Source organism: Polyodon spathula, chromosome 17, assembly GCF_017654505.1.
Source record: "Polyodon spathula isolate WHYD16114869_AA chromosome 17, ASM1765450v1, whole genome shotgun sequence".
Taxonomy (NCBI): domain Eukaryota; kingdom Metazoa; phylum Chordata; class Actinopteri; order Acipenseriformes; family Polyodontidae; genus Polyodon; species Polyodon spathula.
In genome coordinates, this window is record NC_054550.1 from 402,909 (window position 1) to 422,061 (window position 19,153).

A 19,153-nucleotide genomic window follows, 5' to 3' on the forward strand; every position below is an offset into this window, starting at 1 on the left:
GGCGGCAGGTTTACAAGTACTGGTACTGGTGGCGGTATCATGATCAGAATTAAAGGTTGCTTGCCTGCTCAGTTTTGCTTGTAGAGTAAACACGCTAAATCTAAATGCATTGTTTTATTTTTTAATATTATGTTGATTCAGCAATTTACACTATTTAGAAAGTTGGAGCAATAATAATAATAATAATAATAATAATAATAATAATAATAATAAAAAGCCAGTTATTTTCAGGCGCAACATTTTCACTCGTGGCGAAGAAAAGGGTAGATCAACAATCTCAATTCAGAGGCAAAGAATATGCGACGATAAACAGAGAAACTCAGGCGTTCGCCATCCAATGAAAAAGCTATAAAATCAGTGATTGTGGCAGGGCTTTTGTAATTCTGTAATTGTATGTAGACTTTCACTATATAAAGCACTTTTATAACTATAACTTTGTACAGGCATATTTTTTTTTCTAAATGTAGTTTGTCGGTATTGGAATGTGCGTTGGGTTAGGGTTTACCTGCCAGCAATTTACCTGCCTGCAGTTCATATTAACTGCCCATTGGTGGCGCTCATATGCACCAGGCGCTGCTACAAGGAGGCTGTTCGTGACGCCATTTTAGCTGATGTGCATTGGGGTGCAGCCTGGGAGGGAGAGAGAGAGAAGAAAATTAGGCACGCAAAATTAGTTTTTTATTTTTTATTTTTTTATTTTAAAAATAACACATTACGGAACAACTTTCTTGCTGTTAAGCTGTTTAAAATTAAGTAACCATGTCAGCAGAAGCAACAGTAGACCAGGTAAGTCTTTTTTAAAATCTGTTCGCTACACACGGGCTGCAGTTTTTCAGCGAGGGTGAGGCCTATACACCCAGTTCATCGATGGCAAATATGTCTATATTCTTTAAACTGGTATTCATTAATCAAATTTGTTAAGAAGCAACAGGCAATTTTATACATTGTGTTGGTTGTTTTTAGTGGTTTATTCGGTTTTGTGTTTGAAAGAAAAGAATGGCCGGGTGTGCTGGAGCTAGGTTGTGTTATATTCAAACGTCGCGCATAGTACACACAAAGATTGGATTTCAGGTTGCAGGAAAATGTTTGCGATGTGGTTTGTTCCTTTCAACCTTCTCCCCTCCGCAGGATTTTAGTAGTTATGTTTTGTTTTATTTTTATTGCGGTAAAATATTGGCGTTGGTGGATTGTGAATGAAACGCTGCATCATGGTTTACCAACCATGTTCCACACACAAAGAACCAATTAATGGGGAACTTGTGAGGGCTAGTAGTGTTTGTTGAAGGTGACAAGATTATACACAACTATAACGACAACGTTAAGATGTCTTGCACACGCTCGCTTTATAAAGGAACTTGTAATCCCTTGTTTTGACTGCGCTGCCTGGGCACTGTGCTGTGTTGTGTTGTTTGCACGCATCACATGCGTAATTCATGCTCAGAATTGGAAATTAACTCCCTACTGTATCTCTGCAGTTACAGAACTGTGTTTTGTCACCAGTATATTTTGTTTGGGGTTGTGTTTTACTGATACCAAAGTCGCGTTTTACTTATGTAGTCCAAGTCACATTAACCTACAGGTTGTAAATTAGTAAAAACTCGAATGATGCAATAACTTATGTGCGATAATGCTACTAGTTGTAATGTGTGTTTGGTGGTCTTTTCTTTACACATGGATTTTCATGTGAATTGCCATTCTACAGACAGATGGTCTTTAGCACAGATTGACAATAATTTAAAGAACCGTATTTGTCAACTTTGGACAAGAATGAAATATATTTGCAGGGGTCAGTACTTGTCTGTTTAGTGAAAGCTTGTATATCACGATTCATACATTGTAGTTCAACACAATGTATGTGTGTTAAGTACTGCGGGCACATAACTAGCACACCACTTAACCCCATAGCCCCTGTATCCTAACTGTGGCCGGAGTCTAAAACTCCTTAAATCCTTCTAAATTGGGACTGATGAATTGTGAGTAAATTGCAACAAGAAAATGTTTTGCTATGAAAAGGGGAACATTATCAATGGGAATTTGTTGTGATACATATTGCATGCAAAAAAACTAACATGTAGAACAATATGCTAAATGCATTTATTTAACCAGTTTTCCTATAACCTGAGCACCCACTAGTGGAGAAGAAATTGATGGTAGCGCAGCTTTTGTACATAGTTAGGAAATTTGAGTAGAAAGAACTTGTATGCATAGATGAATGGGGTTACTGAAATTTTTTTTATAAATTCACATTAATTGTTTTATAACTTCCAGGCAGTGGAGTATGTTCCAGAGAAGGTGAAGAAAGCCGAAAAGAAGCTGGAAGAAAATCCATATGATCTTGACGCTTGGAGCATTCTGATACGAGAGGCACAGGTTTAGTGACACAGGATTCCATTTCCTTATAATGGGGGGTGGGGTTCTATCCGGTTTTGGTGGTTCTACACCAATATGTACAAATTGCATGTTACTATTTGACATTTTTGTTAATGTAAATGTTTAAATGGTTTCTACTTTTTTAGAACCAACCTATAGACAAAGCAAGGAAGACCTATGAGCGACTTGTTGCCCAGTTCCCAAGTTCTGGCAGATTCTGGAAACTATTCATTGAAGCAGAGGTTAATATGTTTATATTCTTTCACATATATATGTGTGCGTGTGTATCTGTGAATTTCACACCGTGAAGGTACTCTTAAAATAACCACCTTTTAGGTTTCCCTTTTTCATACAGTATAATCAGGGAATATTAACTGCCTTTCTTTTTTGCAGCATCACACTGTAAATGTGGTCCAAAGGATATATTTTTACTATTGGTTCAATTGCACATTGTTGCATGTTGGATCTGCAACAGTATTAAAACTATTTTAATGGTATTGGAGTGCTTTAGCCTTATTTACTTGTTGTGTCAATTTATTGCCTCCTGTGTGATTTCTTTGAGCTCTTAATTTATATTATGTTCATATGAATGGTACTAAATTTGATTAGTTTCTCCTGTAGAGGGAAATTAAATTCATTAATACTGTTTTAAGTATGTGTACTTAATGTAGAAACAAAGTATTTCCGATTCTGCCTAAAGAAAGTTTAAACAAGCGGTTAGAAAAAAAATGTAGTGTGTGTGTTTTGGAGAATTCAGTTTGTTACATTGAGTCCTAAAAGGGGGGAGGGGATCAAGGTGCATTTTATAAGTTAGATTTGTCTATTTTATTATGTTGCTCTTTAAAGATTATACAGTCATCTCCTGTAATAAACAGCACAAGCATGAGTATAATGGTCACCACAACTTGCTTACCCATTTTAAATATGCATTCAGCCTAATGCAAATGAAAATAAATCACATTGGTTACACTTGCAGTGAATGTGTAGTTAACGCACAAGCATGTCAGTGACTACATTACTCCCTTTATTTCACTATAGTGACTTGCATATAAACAATGTGAAATATTGTTGCTAATTGTTTCCTTGCACAGTGAAGTATAGAGCAAATGTCTAACTGTCATTGTGGCCTAACTGTGAATGATCAAATCATGAAACTAAAAGGGAACACTGTCCATGAAAACTTTGATATAACTGGTAGTAAGTAAATAATTCCCTGACGGGTAGGAAAACTTCTGAGTTCAGTTTGTGGCTCTTCCAGTTGATCTGCACTTTACTATGCAAGGAAACAATTCATTCAAGTCCGTTCATGGAATGTAATCTGCATTTGCAGATAATTGACAGACCTAGTGGCGTCTAAGTCCCTTGATGGACTATTCCATAATTATATATAAATGTGTGTGTGTTTTTTAAAACAAATAAAATATTTTGCCAGCTAGTTGTCCAAAGCAAAATGCTGCCATTTATTGAACTTTAAGAAGAGTATGGTCCGTCCCAGAACATTTAAGAGGAAAACCAAGAATGATTGAACAGATAAGGGCCCCCCTGCCCCTTTTTACATTTTTTTTTTTTTTTTTTTTTTTTTTCTGTTGTCAAAACTGTGACCCTGTATAGCTGGGTCTGATTTGTTCCTCATGCATCACTTATAGTCAATGTGTGTTTTTGCACACGAAATTGTACCGATACTAATAGTCGGCTTAAAGTGAGAAGTACAAATGGTAAATCTTAAACGTACTGAAGTAGTTATGGGTGGCTTTTCATCCAAATTACCAGTTGCAAGTGATATATATAGGGCTTCTGATTTTCAGTGTTTTACCCAGACCTTTCAATGCTAATTTTTTAAAATTAAATTTATCTCTCTTAAGCCATTCGTGAATCTCAATCACAACTGCGAAAAGTTGTAATAGTAAAATGAATAGTAACTAACATGTTGCGATCTTTTATGTGTGTTCTGCTTGTAAATAAAAAATGAAGATGTGGCCCATTTACAAACCCACTTTTAAACCCCTTTCACACTGGCAATCCTATCTGGTTACCTGGGTCATAATTCTCCATAGTATGAAACTACTTATGTGGGTCGTGCCCAAGTCCCAGTGACCCATCTCGGAATGTGGGTCGACGTGATTTGACCTGGGCTGAGGGAGACAAAGTGCACGATGGCCGTTTGTGAGCCGACGCAGTAACAAACAGCCACGTCAGCATGACGGTTTCACTTCCGCAATGAATGTTTCTGTTTATTGATCGAGTCACAGCACAAGCTAGAATGCAGAGGGGAGGTAGAAACATTTGCTCTAATCAACGTTTGGGCCGACTGTTCAGTCCAGACACTTGGATGGAAGCGTCAGTAACAAGCTGCTTCCAGGGCATTGATCCGCACATTGTGCGTGTCCATCTGTCACCCAGGTCAACCTTACTTTATCAAAAGCAGTATGAAATTGTGTACCTGACCCGCATGGCACCAGTTTCTGACCCAGGAAGAGCGTGCCAGTGAGAAAGGGGTTTAAGTTGTTTCACACTTTTTTTCTTCTCCCTTGTCAATGTTACTATTAACACGTAGGTCAGTTGTGATTTGAGATACATATCTGCTACATATGTACACATTTTCTTGTGATATTGTAAGCGTCTAGAATAATTACAAAGTATGTTAAACACAACAGATTTCTGAAGGTTGATAAATTTGCATGCTTAAAAAAAATAATTACAAGCTATAAGAACCAAATGTATGCATATACTATATGTTGTTTCTTGCTCGATCTAAAGGCTTTTTTAAATTTATTTTTTTGACAATAAAGCAAGGGAACTATTTAAAAAAAAAAAAAAAAAAAAAAAAAAAAAAAAATCTTCCAAGCTTGACCAGAGTATAAGCAATGCTTTCCAGCACTAAACTGATTGTGACTGCATGCTAATGCCAGAAGAAAATATGATCGTACATAAAACATACACTTTGGGCTAATGTAGAAATATGTTTGTAGCAGACCACAACTGAAAAATGGAACACAAGTTTTCAAGTTCCCACTTAATGGTAAGTACAGTATAGACCACTGCTGTATATTTGTGTGCACATTACTTGTGAGCTTAACAGCAGAGTTATATGTAGTAGTAACTTGTATTTAACGTTCACTGTAATTGTCCCCGCCAAATAAACCATATTTAATTTGGTTATGTGTAGAAGAGAATTGGTTGACTGTTTTGTCCTGTTCAAAAGTAAAAAGCATCATAACCTTGATACATTCAAGTGTCACTATCCATTTACAGCAGATCTACAAATCAGTAAATTGTGTATCTGCTGTAAATGGCTATAAAACTTGTAAGAAGCAAAGTTGAGTTTGCACTGAGGGCGCTTGCTGAAATATGTGTCAACTTGACTTAATTTCTAACTTTTTTTTATTGAATGTTTTCAAAGTTATGAATGAGATCTTGTAAAAAGAGGTAAATTTAAAACTTCAATTAGACTGCAGTATATGATAGTAAAGTTGAATGTTGTTTTTTTTGTAGCCCTAGTCATTTTCACATGTGTTCTGATAAAGATGAATAACATTTGTCTTGATTTGGTGTGAATTCTGATGCATTTGGATGTTTCAAGGATATTTTAAATGAAACGTTGAAATAAATCGTATGTCAGGGAATAGAATATTCCACTCTACTGTGTTGGCATAAAATTGCAGACTTATTAAAACATTCTTATAGACTTTGGCATTTTACACCCAAATTAAAATGCACATCTTTTCTACAAATGTGTTTTTTGTATTAAGTTAGCAAACTGCATTAATTAGTATTGCAAGATAATAGATGTAAGTATTCATATTACATTAGTTATTTTACAAATACTGATGGCTAATGTAAATGACAAAATCTCTTGATCACTGCTATATCCCATGTGATGCAAGCTTTCTTTGGTATTTTTAAACAAGAAAATCAATTTTGTAATTGGTACACGGCAATGCAGTGATTAGTCGGTTGAATGTGTGCTGTGATGTGTGTGTCGCATGTAAAATGTTGTACATTATACATGTCCCCAGTGATGGGTGTATAGTGAATGTCCTGCACACAAATGTAGAGCACTTCGCAATTTAACATATCAGAACGACTTGCCCAGTTGTCATCAAACTTGGTAATAATTGACAATTTGTTATTAAGTATTGGCCTTTCCATCTGCTTGTCACAAGTATATTGTGGATGTCACAATTTAGACATTTGCATAAACCTAGAGAACCACTTAATACAATTTTGATCATTCATGTCGTATATTGACTTACCTAAGGTAACCTCTAAATAGTGAGATGGAGAAAGTAATTACAGTCCAATTTATAGTATATAAATCATATGTGTTAAGTTTCTGGTTAGCTCTTCCTGTTTGTTATTTCCGCCCCTGCAATGGTACAGTAATGGTTGTATTTTAACTCTAATGGTGTGTGTTTATTCTCCTTGCTCCTCCTGCCTCCGAACATGTTTCTCTTTAATGGCACAGGCCTGTAAGACAAATATCAAATCATAGTACAGCATCTTGGACTGTGATTGCAGTGTTTGATTACTGGTGCTTTAGGAAAATTGATTTCCGTTGTTTCATATACACAGTTGTTCCAGTGTTGTAATCGATTTGACTTGATTTTTGTTTTACTGCACAAGTACCAATATCTAAATGTAGCTTATCAGTTCCATTGCTGGTATAAACGGTGTGTATGTGTTTTGAAATTAAAGTAGATTTGGGTTTGTAAAATAAAGTGCTTGGCAGAACTCTACTGTGTGTTTTTTATATATTTGTCTGTTTGTTGCACCCCAGCATTTCCATTATGATGAAATCTTGTAGCCGTAGTCACTACAGTTTTCTAACCAATAACACATTTGAAATCTTCCAAAAATGTGAAAAAGGCCCTTGAGTGACTTATTTTACTGCTACATCTGTGCTGCTTTTGGAATAGCTTACATTGATACTGGCATGTCAGCACTGTAATGTAGGATAATATGATTGACTGAGTGGAACGAGAAGCCCTTTTTTAGATTGGTTTTGTAGCTTGTAGAAAATGCTGACACCTGCTTAGTTAGATTTTACACATTTACCGGTATACATATTGACTTACCCTGTGATTTGTTTGAAATGGTATGGAATTCTAAAATATATGCCTGAACTGGAATACGATGAGTGTTCCAGAGTGTGTTTATAGTGAACATTAGATGCTGGTGACCTTCCAACTGTTGGAATTTCAGCTGACATTTTTGCCAGATCTGACAAGTCCCAGTGAAAGTTGAATAGTCTATTTAATTGTTTTCAAATATGTCAGGTATCCTATCATAGAGATCAGAATTCTTCCTTTTATTGTACAACTTTAGCTACATTTTTATACCCAGTTTGAAATGCCTTATTCAAGTGTTGCCTCACTGCTGCCACCTACTTGCTAATCATGAGGACTGACCGCAGCTGGAACAGAGGTCCCCTACTGATCTATAATCGCTTGGTTTTTTACCTGCCAATCCTAAGCAAGGCCCAGCATGTCCCATCCTGGCGAGTGCCTGTCTGGCCTCTTTGGGTATCTGACGAGTATGGGTCACTGAAGTGTTATAAGATTAACTACCCCCATCCAATTTTCCTCCCTAACCCTGCAGGAGCTTGATGGGCAATACCGCACACCCTGTAGGCCCTCGTCCAAGTATGGCAACTTGCTGCGAATGGGATTCAAGCCAGCGGTCTCCTGTATGCATGACCTACCCTGTACTACATGCACTAGTGCTTTTAATAAGCCAAGCCGCTTGGAGACCCTCATATCTTCACACTGACCAGCTAAGTAGGGGATGGAAGTCATTGTGGCACAAGGAGACAAATGTGTAAAGTAGGGGACTATGAAGGAAGACCTCCCAAGCTGGATCAAATTTTATACAATTATACAGTTGGGTACAAGCTTGATTCCTATTGGTTTTCAAGGTTATGGCTGCCATCTTTTCCAAGGCCTTGTTCTAAGCTGTTATTTCACTCAAGACGACTATGTATGTATATATAAATATGCATCATAGGATGGCTCCACTAATGGGCAGGCCGCCTTAAAAAAACAAACAAAAAAAAAAGCAGAGAAGAGTATATTTAGTAGAAGTAATATTGCAGGTAGGTACTATAGGTGTTTGTTTTTTTTACCTGGTATGGAGGATAATTGGGTGTAGAGGTGTATCGATGAATGCTGTAGTAAAGGTTTGTATCGCCATACCAGACCAATAGCACAACATAGCTTGTACTGTAGTTCACCAAATGGTTTTTAAATGAAGGTGTGTGTTACATTTGGTATGAATACATTCTGTTGTTTTCCATTTTCTCTTAACAAAATGATTCATCCTTAAATGATTTATGCTTCATAGAAGTAGTTAATGCGGACCATTGCATGAACTGGGATTCAAATCATGACCTGCATATTGTGATACGCATTGCATCGTTTCATTTCTAATTGGATATTCAGGTCTATACCATGAATGTGCTTTCACCTCCTCCATCATCTTTACTGCATTTAAGTGCCTTCACACTGGACGCCTTTGCTTATCAGCACAGTGGATGCATGTAATACATCGGCACTTGTTATCCTTTGTCAGAGTTATGTGCTATATTCGAGGCAGTCCAACCGAATTCATCCTAATATACTCAGAATCTTGCCTTTTAAAGCTATAACTTGTAATAGTTTCACATTCTGATTGTTTAATTAACTCTAGCCCCATTTTTATGTATTAGTTTTTCTTGGGATAAGGGAAAACGTAAAACAAACTAATTAAAGAAGACAAACGTGGTTAGTGACACTATAAAGACGTTCTGTATCAATATACGCTTTTAGTACAGATATTTAATCACCACTGAGCTTTTTTTTTTTCTTGTAAACCCACTGCTGCCAATATTTCAACTGCTACGATCTCATAAACCGTATGGCCTGGGACTTAATATTTTCAATGTTGTGGAAACTCTGGGCAATCTATTGGTATCCTTTTACCTGTGACATAATTGCTGTTGTACTGTGAAGATGTCAACATCTGGCCTCATCAGTGGTTCAGATCACACATATCCATTAAACATTTGAAATGGGTTTACATTATGTTATGCCCCAGTGGATTCTTTATTTTGATTTAAAAAAAAAAAAAAAATCTGGTTCTGTTAACATTTCATAAGTTTTTAGACTCATTATTATATTGTGTTTCTTGAACCCCTTGAATTCTCTAGATTTTATACCATATTGCATTATATGCACCTTGTTTTTGAGCATTTGTTTTTTTAACACAGGTATTCTACATACGTAATACAGTAGTTATACTATCTTTCGATTACACTGGTATTTGTATACATTCTTATCTTTCATCAAATGGGATATAGAAGTACATTTCTTTTATGTAATAAAATGTACAGAGTTCCCTGGTAATAAGGCAGCCCTTTATACTGTTAGAAGGCAGTCTGCTGTATTATAAAGAGAACACTGAAAGTTTAACCCTGAGATATAATTGTAATACTTCATTGCGCAGTGCTATGTAAACATTTAGACCACCAAAGGAGAAACTCATGTGTGTAATGTATCATACACTACACTGTAAATTAGTTTACATTTTTGTAATTGTAGCTGGCCTCAGTAAAGAATGTGGCCATTGCATTCCCTTTGGCAGGAACCCCATTCAATGCAGTACGCAAATCCAAGATCTTTCTAGAAATAGTCCAATTTGACTGAAAAAGAAGAATAGAAAAATGCACAGAGAGAGAGATGCTGATTTACAGAAAGGCGATTTAAACAGCCTACCAGTAGGAAATGTCACACTGGGGCATCTAAATCACTGGGATGGTGCAGTACACTAATCTATTTTATGAATTCATTGTGCTGGAATGAGTAAAACCATTGGAGCAAACTAAACACGAGGCTCTGATAACCATGCAATAACAGAATTCTCAATTATACACCCCCACCCCCACCACCCCCCCTACATTTGGTGGTGTTATGTGTCACAAAATTTGTTTGCATAATTTATGAGAACGTGAAACAGGCATAACAAAAAATAAATTTAAAAATGTGCTAAGCACTTCCATAAGTAGCACACTGCTCTGTTTAAAGTGAAATCGTTTTTAAAGTCTTGCGTAGCCAAGTTTGGAATAGACGTTGATGATTGATTCCAAGATTATCTTGAAAGCCCATTCAAGCAGATTTTAAAGTGTCTGTTTAATGCAAGGTAGTTGGCAATACCTAATACATATATGTGTGTGTGTTTTCCACAACTGAGTTCAAATTAGTAGTGGAAGTTTAAGATGAACTAAAGTACCTGTTTTGGTGTGAAATTCACATGATTAATCTGTGTTTTATCATTTTTTCATTTTATATATATAAAATGGAAGGGTAGATTTGAAATTAACATTGTATATGTTTGTATTTTTTTCAGATTAAGGCAAAAAACTATGACAAGGTTGAAAAGGTGAGTGATAAATCTAAGTGACTCCAGAGGGCCTGCTTTGGAGTTGCAAACGAATGAACTCCGACCCTTTTACATGCTTGATGGGACCTGTTCTGAGCAGGTGTTAAAGGCATCAGTACGCTGCAAAGGATCTGCTGGAGCAGACCTGCAGATAATCTAACAAATCGTACACCTCTAGAAGTAAATCGGACTGAAACCAAAGCTTGCTGTGTGTCGAGTAGAGAGTTGCTTCTTAGTACCTGTGTAGTCAGATCACATAGGTAGGATTAATTCAGGATTACAGTTTTAATATTGCCACACTGGTGTCTTTTATGATGAATGATGGGCCTTTGCTAGAATTCTAGACTCCATACATTCAGAAATGTAAGTCAGATGTTCTTAACAGTTATGTTTATTTCCGTTTTCTTCTAGCTGTTTCAGAGATGTCTCATGAAAGTGTTGCATATTGATCTGTGGAAATGCTACCTGTCATATGTTCGAGAAACCAAAGGCAAACTTCCTACTTACAAGTAAGTATTTCCAAAAACACACATTTCAGATTTGAATAAGAAGCAGAACAGGGTGCTTTAAGTTAGGTAGTACAGTGCTCCCCTTCTTTAAAAGGTGGCCCAGGATACTGCGGAACAGGTTATAAGGCAGGCTCCCATTTCCCCCACAATGCTATTACACTGACACTATTATTTTTGTTATAAGGTGGAACACAAATAACGTGATCTCTTAACTATGGCTCCCAATTACAGCGTTATAAAGGGGGGGGCACTGTATTTTGTTTTCGTCTTTCTATGTAATGGATTTTTAAAAAATCTGCAACTGTTTGTTTCAGAGAAAAAATGGCACAGGCATATGATTTTGCCTTGGATAAAATTGGCATGGAGATCATGTCCTATCAGGTAATTAAAGCAAAGTATTTTTGTCTTCATTTTAACAGTATTATAAGTATATATTTGCATTAAATGCCTCTCTCTGTTTTTCAGATATGGGTTGATTACATTAATTTTTTAAAAGGAGTGTAAGTATTGAAACACTTTAAATGATCATTTTGTATTTCTCTTCATTGTTGGTTTATCAGACTGAATCGTATATATATTATAGTAATAATATAGTATTTTTTTTTTTTAGGGAAGCTGTAGGATCCTACGCAGAGAATCAGAGAATTACAGCAGTTCGTAGAGTGTACCAGAGAGGCTGTGTAAATCCCATGATTAACATTGAACAGCTGTGGAGAGATTACAACAAATATGAAGAGGTAAAGAACTATTTATACATGACAGCAAATGTTTGCTAATCATTCTGCCTCTGTTTTTGCAGTCATTACACAAATGACCAGTAATTGGTCTGTCTTATTGGAAATACATGGGGAAAAGACAACTTGTGTGTTTGTGTACTGCAGTGCAACTTTGTTTGTTTGTTTCATAGGGCATTAATGTTCACTTGGCTAAGAAAATGATTGAAGACCGCAGTCGTGACTACATGAATGCCAGAAGAGTAGCAAAGGTAAGGACCATTTTATCAAACCTGTGAATGCAATTTGAAACCTACAAATGTGTGTGAATGTTCCTGGCCACAATTTTTTCTTCTCTTTAAATATGCATGCAGTAATGGTATTAGATTTGGATCAATTAATTCTTTATGGATTCAACAATTCTAAATCCAGTTTTTTTCCAGTGAGTGTGTCTTCAAAATAGTCACTTAAAACTATTTATGGATCAAAATACATTGCTATCATCCACATCTTGTTAAGTATTTCAGAAAAAGGGAGTTTTTCTTCCCAGATTGACAGACATGTTGTTTAGGAAGATGCAGGTGATGCAAGATGGTATTGGATTTTAATTTCTTGCAGGAATATGAAACAGTTATGAAGGGCCTGGATCGAAACGCACCATCTGTGCCTCCTCAGAATTCCCCACAAGAGGCTCAGCAGGTTGAGATGTGGAAGAAGTACATTCAGTGGGAGAAGAGCAATCCTCTTCGGACTGAGGACCAAACACTCATCACAAAAAGAGGTGCGAACAAACACAGGACTGGTCAAGCTGTAAGACTGGGGAATTTTAAACAGTTTACAGCAGGGCTTCTCAAACCCTGTCCTAGGGAACTGATAATTTGCTTAATTTGACCTTTTTAATTATTTCCAGCTCTCAAACAGTTGCAGAGTTCAAGTTACTTTTATAAAATGTTTAGCTAACTTAAAAACTGTTTTAAGAGCTGAGAACAAGTAAAAAGGTCTAATTTAAGCAAACTATCAGTTTAATTAAGGGTATAGATTAGTAACTGATAGCTCAGTTGGAATGAAAACCAGCAGACACAAGGGGACCCCAGGACTGAGTTTGAGAACCTCTGGTTTACAGTAGTGTACTCTCTGAAATGAACAGGCAGTCTCTGAATGAAATTAGGGATCCTTGTAGAAATATGACATGTTCATTATGCTGTTTTATTGTCTTGCAGTAATGTTTGCCTATGAACAGTGCCTGCTGGTGTTGGGGCATCATCCTGATATTTGGTACGAAGCAGCTCAGTACCTGGAGCAGTCCAGCAAGCTGCTAGCAGAAAAGGGAGTATGTGGATTGAATTGAACTTTTTCATGGTCTAATAGTTGGAATTGCAAAACCTTGTCTGAAGCCACTTCTAGTGCACACGTGAAAAATAAAATGAAACTGTTCAATGATTTGTTTATGTTTGTTTATTTTGTATGTTCATATTTGTATCTCTTCACAGGATATGAACAATGCTAAGCTGTTCAGCGACGAAGCTGCAAACATTTATGAGCGAGCTATCAGCACTTTGTTAAAGAAAAACATGTTGCTCTACTTTTCCTTTGCAGACTATGAAGAGGTAAGTATCACTGTACACTGGAGATAACTGTGGAACCCACTTGCCCCCTCTGTGGTAATCTTTATTCATGGTTCTTTACAAGATGCATAATGTTGTCAGCTCTGGAGGTTGATTCTTCTTATCCTTTTCATTCAGAGTCGCATGAAATATGAAAAGGTGCACAGCATATACAACCGCCTTGTGGCAGTAGAAGACATCGATCCAACGTTGGTAAGATTTGATTTTGCACGTACCGCTGGAATTTGGTACAAACTCTAATCTCATTATGTGCCACTGATTCAGAATCTTGTAGTGATCAGAAGTGCAGCATTTAGACAAGTTTGAAAGGCGCTCTGGTAAATTTGATTTAATGCATAGTGCAGAGACTTATCTTGATCATTAACTTAGTGTCTAATTTGAGGACAATTGCTATACCACACTTATTTATTTTTTTAAATGAAATGGCACAAAACATTGCTCAGTGTGATGAGCTTCATATAATCCCTCCCCTCCTGCTTTTTTTTTATTTTATAAGGTCTACATCCAGTATATGAAGTTTGCAAGGCGAGCAGAAGGTATCAAGTCTGGTAGAATAATATTCAAGAAAGCAAGAGAGGATCTTCGAACACGTCATCATGTCTATGTGTCTGCTGCATTGATGGAGTACTACTGTAGTAAGGTAAATTCACGTGAAGATTTTACACTTATAAAAAATAAGGCAGATGATTTATGCTGCCTGTAAACTTGTTTTAAAAAGTGTGAGCGGATTTCAAATTGAAAGGGAGCTGAGAATGTTAGCTAGCTCTTGTTTTAGGTTGCGTGGTTTTATTTATTTATTTTTTATTCGCTAGGACAAATCGGTGGCTTTCAAGATCTTTGAGTTAGGTTTGAAGAAGTATGGAGACATTCCAGAGTATATATTGGCATATATTGAGTATCTGTCTCACCTCAATGGTAAGTGTACAACCGTTTTATGAGACTGTATCATTTTAACAGTTGTGATTTGTATCATTTTCAGCATTGCCACACAAGGGTACATTCCAATAACAAAAATGTTACTGGAGCAAACTGTAATTGAGAAAAGTGATGCATAGCTTTCATTACAGGCTGTAAATGTACAGTAGAAAATCTGACATGGACAAGATCCGCCTACATGAAGGTGGTCAGCTGGCTGTATTTATAAAAATAAATAAAAACTATGTAGTTAACATACTAATTTGATTTCTTTTTTGGCTTGCTTTGTTTTTTTTAGAGGACAATAATACCAGAGTTTTGTTTGAGCGTGTTTTAACATCTGGAAACTTGTCACCTGAGAAATCTGGGTAAGTGTTTTGAATTGCATTTATTGATTGTTATATATTGAAAGAAGGCAGAGGTGATGTTTCGCAGCTCCACATGCTTGACATTGAACCTTTTTGTTTGATCTGCAGGGAAATCTGGGCTCGCTTTTTGGCGTTTGAGAGCAACATTGGAGATCTAGCCAGTATCTTGAAGGTGGAAAGGAGGAGGTTTACAGCTTTTAAGGAGGAATATGAAGGAAAAGAAACGGCATTGCTGGTCGACAGATACAAGTTCATGGACCTCTACCCCTGCTCTTCCAGTGAACTGAAAGCACTTGGTTACAAGGTGTGTTCTCTGCGTATTTGATTCAGCTTCTAGCTCTTATTCTCATTGTCAAACAAGGAAATGTATGTTTTCACTACTACTGGTATTTCTTTTTGTTAAAGGATTCAAGTCAAATCTTTTTCTATACTGATCTAGCATTTAGCTTACTGTATGGCATGGTTTGTATAAGCACGTTGGAATTCTCATTGACGTTTTTGGTGGATTTTGATTCATTTTGGGTTCTTGCAACTGGTGTTAGAAACCCAGATACCAGGCTAAATGCTGCAAACGAATATCTCCAAATGAAGACTTCTGATTCATTACAGGATGCCTCTCGTGCCAAACTAGCCAGTATGATTCAAGAAACTGTAGTGGCTCCTTCTGTCACGCCAGCACTCAAGGATGAAGCGGATAGAAAGCCTGAATATCCAAAGCCAGACACAAATCAGATGATACCATTCCAGCCAAGGCATTTGGCACGTAAGTTTCATTTCAAAATGTCTTGTAATTTTACTGGTGCTTGTCGGTTCTCGTATATGTGGCCCGCCTTTATCATTTTTTTTTTTTTTTATATTTTTTAGATCGTGAGTATCTGATGGTGTATTTGAAAGCAAAAATGATCATGCTTGCAATTTTTCCTGTAATGTCAACATTCATAAATGACTTAAATCAAAAAGATACATCATACAAGGGAAGCCATTGCAAAAACAATGGCTGATGTAAATTACACACAAGCTGCTGTACAGAAGAGTATCTGTCACCCTTTAATGCCATTTGAGAAGTGCACAATGTGTTTTTTTTTTTCTTTCCCTAGCTCCAGGGCTTCATCCTGTGCCAGGCGGTGTGTTCCCGGTGCCTCCTGCCACTGTGTTTCTCATGAAGCTACTGCCACCTCCACCATGCTTCATGGTCAGTTCTATATCCAGTGAGCTTGAAAAACACTTGCTAATATTTGGACCAAATCAAGAAGGCTCATGGGGGACTGGCATGTTATAGGAGGCATCGTGGTACAACAGGTTCTGGACCAGCCTCTGTATGATCCTGTGCCATCAATTGAGTCTTTAACTTTATCCACTTGTAAGACCCTGTGTACATTTTGGGCTATCATGAAAACAAAGGATTACTATTGAAGTATAACACTGACTTAAGAAGAAAAGCTATAAAATATTGTAGAAAATTAACGAAGCCGTGCTTTTGTTTTTGCCTTCAGGGCCCTTTCGTGCAGGTTGAAGAGCTCATGGAGAGCTTTAGAAGATGGAAACTACCAGAAAGTAAGCCATTCAACTGTCAAAGCAAATTTAAATGTGGGATATTAACACAGTCTTGTTTTTTAAATATTTGTCTTAAGTAGTTTCTGATGAATGAACAGATTTTCAGTCTGACTTGAAGATACTTTGTGCAGTTCTGTTAAAAATTAAACCTGCCACCCAGGCTAGTTGAATATTTATTTAAACATTTGATTTAGTCAAGTTATTTATTTATTTTACTGTTTATTCTGCTTGAACCATCTCAACAGAAATGCTCAACTGTTCTAAACAATTTGTCTAAACGTTTCCCTTTGCTTTAGCTGTGGATGCAGCAGTGGAAATCATCACTGGCAGGCAGCCTGAATTGGCTACAGAGGGAAACGGACCTGTAGAGAACAATGCCATGGTTAACAAAGCTATGAAGAGGCCAAACACTGACTCTGATGATGAAGAGGAAAAGGGGGCTATAGCTCCTCCCATACACGACATCTACAGAGCCCGGCAACAGAAGAGAATCCGATGAACCCCGCAGCTGGGAACCTTTACTGTGAAAGACTCCTGTCTGCTGAGGCATCATCCTCTCGCATGGTGTGCTGAAAGACTGGTTCATCCTGGGGTTTCAAAAAAACATGATTGTGGTTCCACCGAGGAAGAGATGCACAAGATGCATTTTGTGTAAAAATATACATTTCCAATTTTTTTTTTTTTTTTTTTTTTAAAAAGCAACAGGTAAGAACACAAATTCAGCTTCATTCTTGTATGCGGTTTGATGAAGTCTTGTGTTTTTTGTTTCATCGGTTTTATTTTAAAAACTGGGTGGCTTATATTGTACAAAGTTTTTAATTACATACCGTAATTCAACACAATGTTCTGAGTTTGCCATGTCTAGTTTCAATATGTATGGCAAAATTGATTTAATTCTGTTTTGTAGTCCAAAGGAGTAAACAAATCCTTCAAATAAAAAAAAAAAAAACAAAAAAAAAAACAAATATGTTTGGTAGTATTTTATTTGTTTTAAAGCTGCGTTCCCCCCCCCCCCCACACAATTACACAAAGCCACATTAGGAGTTATTTATGCAAGAAGTTAAAATCATACACTCCACCTACATTGTAGATGAGCAATCTATCAAAAACTTTCTCAGCACCTTGGGTCAACCATGGTATGTGCAAATGAAGACAAAATGGCACACAGTGCCCCTGTTAAGACATAGTTTCTCTTTTCAAAATAAATTTGAAAAGCGATGCTACACCTTTTGAAAATACTATAATTTAAAACATATTTAATTCTTAAGACATATTAAATAAATTTTCTGAACAAAACACAATTGCAATTTTAACTAATTTGTGATAAAAGAAAATTAGAATAAGTAACACTTCAAATAAACTAATTTATTTTTAATATTGGTTCATATGAATCCAAACTTGAATAATGCAGCAACAGTGAGTTATCACTGACTCTGGAACGCGTTAACAAATGAACACAATTTAATACGAATGAAAATCGGCCAGAAAAACAAAATGCAGTAGCAAAAAAATACTGTTTTCATATTACCACGAGGCACTGTTTCTTGATGAGGGAGAGTCTGAGCTTTAAATGCATGAAGGAATACATTAAAAAAAAAAAGTGACACTAGAGAAATGTCACTGTAGGTGGAAACAAGCTGAAGGCTCACAGTTGCAATCTACATAGTCTAAATCTTATTGCAAGCCATATGTGATAATCCAATTAAAGGTTGCTCTAGCTTTTTCCTAGGTGGTTGGATTAACCTTTGAGTGCATCGCCTTAAATCTGTTCTTTTCAAAACAAACAGCACTGCACTAATGTGTGGAGGCACAGCAAAGAAACCCATACGATAACTAAGCTGGCATACCAAAATAACAAATGGGTGGCTTACTCACACAACATTCTTATATGATTAAATCATAACCCTCGTTGGTGCTGTGTAAAATTGTGTGGATACCCACAGAATTGATATTTAACCTGGTTCAATCAAAGACATTCTGATTTGTGCTAAATTAAGTTACTAAAGCAAAGTCATTAAGCACACAGTGACAGGTTGGCATTGCTTTTCATGCCAACCTGATTGCCTTATATTTGTAGGCAATGCATGTAAAAAAAAAAAAAAAAGCATTATACCTAGGGGTTTTGATTTATGGTTTTAACTGACAGAAACCATTAAAACACCAGATATAAAATTAAAGCTGTGTAGCGCCAATAAACACCAGAAAACACTGCAATTGGTTACTCAATTCCCTTGACTTCACTCCTTTCCTGTTTAAAATAACAAAAACAAACTACCTTTCCCAGTGCAGTTGGGCAGTATTCTTCCTGTCTGACTTGTATCGATCATTGATTCCATCTGAATACTTTAAACCCGCCCCCAACTACTGAGTGACAGCACATTCTTGCATTTCTACTGGAGACTCTGCTCGCGAGAGTAAAACGAGATTAAAATTAGAAGGCTTGTTTGTGATTTATAGCTATATTAGTTAGGTAGAATAAAACAGAATTGCTAATTGTGGTAAAATGTAAAAAAAAAAAAAAAAAAGTCTAAACACACAAAAACCCCAGAAGAACATAACATGACCATTTCGTTGAGGAAGAGAGCAAAGGAAATAAGGTACTGTCAAGTTACTATACATATTGTGACAGAAAAAAAACGGCCAAGCATTTTGGAAAGTAACTGAAAACAATTTCATGCAGTATGTAA

At 36.5% G+C, this 19,153-nt stretch overlaps 1 protein-coding gene across 1 annotated transcript; it reads left to right on the forward strand.

Annotated features, from left to right (window-relative positions):
* The first annotated feature begins 560 nt into the window (after positions 1-560).
* Positions 561-19,138, forward strand: LOC121329900 (cleavage stimulation factor subunit 3-like). Its single transcript, XM_041275904.1, has 21 exons — positions 561-786; positions 2,269-2,370; positions 2,517-2,612; positions 10,750-10,782; positions 11,194-11,291; positions 11,606-11,672; positions 11,757-11,791; positions 11,902-12,028; positions 12,199-12,276; positions 12,623-12,785; positions 13,225-13,334; positions 13,495-13,611; positions 13,747-13,821; positions 14,126-14,269; positions 14,442-14,544; positions 14,843-14,912; positions 15,021-15,216; positions 15,522-15,675; positions 16,010-16,104; positions 16,406-16,466; positions 16,763-19,138. Exons 1-21 carry the CDS (start codon positions 760-762, stop codon positions 16,963-16,965), a joined length of 2,154 nt encoding a protein of 717 aa, XP_041131838.1. The 5' UTR covers positions 561-759; the 3' UTR covers positions 16,966-19,138.
* Positions 19,139-19,153: the final 15 nt, after the last annotated feature.

What these genes read in the sequence shown, in the direction of transcription:
- LOC121329900 (XM_041275904.1), top strand. Translation starts at nt 760, where the DNA reads ATGTCAGCAGAAGCAACAGTAGACCAG. An exon ending in ATGCCAGAAGAGTAGCAAAG is followed by an intron (nt 12,277 to 12,622) that starts GTAAGGACCATT and finishes AATTTCTTGCAG; the next exon opens with GAATATGAAACAGTTATGAA. An exon ending in CCAGCCAAGGCATTTGGCAC is followed by an intron (nt 15,676 to 16,009) that starts GTAAGTTTCATT and finishes TTCTTTCCCTAG; the next exon opens with CTCCAGGGCTTCATCCTGTG.